At 36.6% G+C, this 4,061-nt stretch overlaps 1 protein-coding gene across 3 annotated transcripts; it reads right to left on the bottom strand.

The window, feature by feature from the left end:
• Positions 316 to 3,168, bottom strand: LOC109708516 (transcription factor bHLH112-like). 3 transcript variants are annotated; one of them, XM_020230300.1, is made up of 7 exons: positions 2,629 to 3,168; positions 1,750 to 2,308; positions 1,523 to 1,648; positions 1,334 to 1,399; positions 1,072 to 1,131; positions 913 to 963; positions 316 to 813 (listed from the first exon to the last, which is right to left on the bottom strand). In XM_020230300.1, the coding sequence occupies exons 1-7, from the start codon at positions 2,901 to 2,903 to the stop codon at positions 664 to 666; spliced, it is 1,287 nt and encodes a 428-aa protein (XP_020085889.1). In that variant the 5' UTR covers positions 2,904 to 3,168; the 3' UTR covers positions 316 to 663. The 3 variants fall into 3 exon arrangements, with proteins under 3 accessions (XP_020085889.1, XP_020085887.1, XP_020085888.1); XM_020230298.1 differs by having other exon boundaries at positions 1,066 to 1,131; positions 2,629 to 3,166; XM_020230299.1 differs by having other exon boundaries at positions 1,066 to 1,131; positions 1,750 to 2,305; positions 2,629 to 3,163.

Genomic DNA, 4,061 nt, shown 5'->3' with positions numbered 1-4,061 from the left:
AGATGATCATTTCTCTCCTGCTAAATTTAGCTGCTAACTCTAGCCCCCACCTCCAAAACTAATCTCTAATAATTTGTCCTATTTTTTTAATTATTTCTTCCATACTTAAATATTTGTATTAGTTTTACTACTACACTTTGTTTACATCTAAATTAGGTCCGAAAATTCAAAAAGATCATTGAATTTGGTTGTAAAATTTTTCTAGCATAGTTTGAAATATCATATCATTGCTATGTCTAGACCTCTATATATCTGACATTTATAAATATATTTAGAGCTAATCCCTACTATTTGCTTTACCAAATTCAGCAACTGTTCCCATTAATTCTTTGACCCACCTCTTAATCAATAAAATACAACAACATTAATTATATATTGAACATTCTTTCTAAAGCTCTATACACCATGACCTACCTCACAACATTCTCCTTGTATATAGCTGTCCCAACAATTCCTGTCTTTGAAGGGCCACCTCATTTCCTTATCTTTCCTATGTTAGGGTTTTGCTTTTCTCCCTGCAAATAACTATAATTTTACAAACAATATATGCATTTTCTGTCACTCTTGATTGATCTCCCACTTCTTTAACAACAACCATTGAATTTTGCTTCTTTATAATAAAAAAGTTGTAATCCAATCTTTTTCCTCAGAGCCCTTACCCCACTACCTGAAGCTTCCTCCAAAGGTAGGGTGCCAGAATTCTGCGACAGTCTCGGTAGCGACCGGATAAGTGCTCGTAATCGGAACCAAACACAAACCTCGGCTTCTAAGGTCTTGTTTCGGTCCCTCGCCATCGTTCAACCTCTCCAAACCCTAAAACATTAACTTTTATAGCCAAGTTCTTCATTGTGTATGAAACTAACATTTATATTAGTAAGTAGTTAAGTGAGTGCAGGTTGAAGAGCTTTGTACCTGCTGGTGCTGCGTGAGATCCTCATTTTTCATATATGGTGTGCTCAAAACCTGCAGTTAAGAAACAGATATTATTAAATACAATTCGATATTGGCTATTTTTTCTATATATATATATATATATATATATATAAAACTAGTAGAGATACTTACACTCACTTGTTCATGAAGGAACTTAATATACTCAAAGGCTTCATGAAGAACTGATGCTGTATCAGTCTGAAATAATAAAGTTGGAAGGAAAGATTCAGTTCTATACATATTGGAAGCTTAATAAACATTTAATTGCAAACACAAAAGGATCTAGAACATAAGCCAACAAATTATCTCTTATATATATATATATATAGAGAGAGAGAGAGAGAGAGAGAGAGAGAGAGAGAGAGAGTGAGAGTGATCATTTAAAGGATATATGAGATACCTTTCCAAAAGGAGAAACCAGCTGTTGGAGCGCAGTGATTCTGTCCCCTAATTTCTCTTTCCTCACCTACATATCCAAACAATGAGCTCAAAAAAGCTATCATGAAAGCTTAAACAGAAAGAAGCAAAGAAGAAAGTGAGATATCAAACTGCTATAGATTATAAAGATCTCAAGCAGATAGTGTCGTACTTTAAAGGTCGGTAATGGCGACGGGGTCTCGATTCGAGGCTTTTTAAACGTGGGTTGATGATCATCACCACTGCTGCTTTTCTTTTTTGCAGATGAGCATGAGTCTTGAACTTGTTCCGAATTTAACTACATACATGATTGTGAGTTGCTGAGTTGCATCACTAAATTGAGTTGAACACAAGTAAAACCCTAAAAATCATGAAAAAAAAAAAGAAAGAATACGGTACCAAAGATTTCTCCTTCACTATGAGATTGCTGTAACTTGGTTTCTGCTGTGAGATGAACTGCGAAGGCACGGAGGGGTAAAACCCTGAACTCACTTCATTCATAGCAGTAGAAGAAGGGTTCCAAAAGGGAGTGCTATTGGAGAACTGCAACTGATTCTTTAATGGTGAAGGCTTAACCAACTGAGAGAATTTTGTCCATGAGGGCTGCAAAAGCTCACTTAAGCTCTCATGAGAAGCCGTAGCCGTCGAACTCTGATGATGTAGATATGGGTTTCCATAAATCGAAAGTGGAGGATTCGCCTCGCTAGTGATAAAGGTTTGGAGCAATCTAGAAGGGCTTCCAAAGGAAGCGGAAGCTTCGTTACTTGAATTCAACAGATGTTTGTCCAGGAGGAAATTTTTTCCATGGTTAATCTCCTTGAATAAATTTGTGGAGGATTCTTCGACACCAACGTGAGCTCGATACGAGTCTATCAACAGTCCGTCATGCCAATAGGGCCTTTTGCTTAGATCATCTTGGTGCATGGCTTGAATTCTTGTATCAGCTTTTCCGCCGCTGCTTCTCCATCATATATAAAATTCACGGAAATAAGAGTTCATATATATATGTTAAGCATGCAACATATCATGTAGATTTGGCAAGTGCAATTCTACAAAATTGAATCTTACACTTAAATCTTTTTGTTAAATTTCGCATACACCTTACCTGTTATTTTCAGTAAAGGTGAAGTAGGAATCTGCCGAACCCATCAATCAAAATATATAGATAATTTTCTCAAAGGAAAAAAAAAGAAAAACCCTATATATCTCTCTCTCTATATATATGTATATGTATATATCTCTCTAAACGCATATATACAAAGAAAGAAGATCACTTACAGTAGGGTTTCATTCCAGTTCATGGAGGGATTTAAGTGGGTGTCTTGGAAGGTTATTGAGCTTCCGGCAGAGGCCGAGCCAGTGGACTCTTCGCAGGACCGCGACTTGCTCTCGCCCGCCGACCAACTGAAGGTCGACCCTCTTGCATCGATGTCGGCTATCGACGTCGAGGAGATCGCAATCTGACCATCGAGTCCGGCGCTGCTCCTCGCTGAGTTCATCCACCAGCTCCCTCTTCCACTGCATATCCCTGCTGTATGGAGATCATCAGCCATAATCCTCTCTCTCTCTCTCTCTCTCTCTCTCTCTCTCTCTCTCTCTCTCTCTCCTGTGGTAGTAAAAATCTACTTCTCTCTTCTCCTGTTTAGAATCTTCTCTTCTCTTGGCTTGTTGTTCTCTTGTGTGGGGGAATTTGGTGTGATGGAAAAAGAGCAAGGATTGGGAAAGAAGAAGAAGACGAATATATATGAAACCCACCCTTGGGAGGTGGTGTGTGGCGGTTTGGTATAATAGAAAACAGGTTAGACTTGCTGAGCATCTGACCTTAGGAAAAGTGAAGAGGTGGATGGAGTAATTTTAACTTTTCTGGTTTATTAAAGGATATTTTTTCTTTTCTTTTCTTTTCTTTTCTTTTATCGAATTATTGGGTTTTGGGTTTTTAAACTTTTTTTGAATTTATGCATTAAAACTTAATTGCTTGAGTACAAAGGGATATGATGGAGTATTCTATCTTTACTTTCATACACCCCAAAGTAGATTGGTCAGCTCCTTTCATGGGTCCTTGGCTTTGCTTATCTTTCTGATTGTGCAATCCTTCTTTTTGTTCTTTTAAGAGTATGAGTGAGAAAAAGTAATTAAGAAAGTGAAGGGGTAAGTTTGTTGTTCTTTTCTGGAATTAATTACATATTAAATCCTTAAATTAATGTTGGTTAGATACTAAATTAGTTCGTACACTTTCAAACCAAGCTCACAGTTATTAGCCTACAGTTTACTAAATGTTAATTAGTATATATATAACAATCAAGTATTTTACTCTTTTTGTAACTTTGGGCTTGTTTGGTATTAAGGGTCATTTAATACTATTAGACAAGATAAATTAAAGTTGGCCTTGTTTGGTATCCCCTGATCGATTTCCTCTCTCTAAACTCAAATTGGTGTTGTGATTCATAGAATTCTCAGAATTTCATGAGATTTAACCCACATGTTCTACTCTGAGTCTAGTTTCACATGAGTCCTTCCACTCCTAAAAATTCTAAAATTTCTCACATGAAATAATAACACCATCGCACACAGTACCCTTTTTCACAAATTATAAAAATTACAATTTAGTCCCTCATATTCACAATTTAAAACCCAAAATTCACCCATAGATGTTTGTAGAGGAGTCAGTCCTATTGCAATTGTGCAATTAGGAGAGATATATGTATATACAT

This window comes from Ananas comosus, linkage group 4, assembly GCF_001540865.1.
Source record: "Ananas comosus cultivar F153 linkage group 4, ASM154086v1, whole genome shotgun sequence".
NCBI lineage: Eukaryota > Viridiplantae > Streptophyta > Magnoliopsida > Poales > Bromeliaceae > Ananas > Ananas comosus.
Note: the sequence above shows the minus strand (reverse complement) of the source record. Positions and strands in the feature narration are given on the sequence as shown.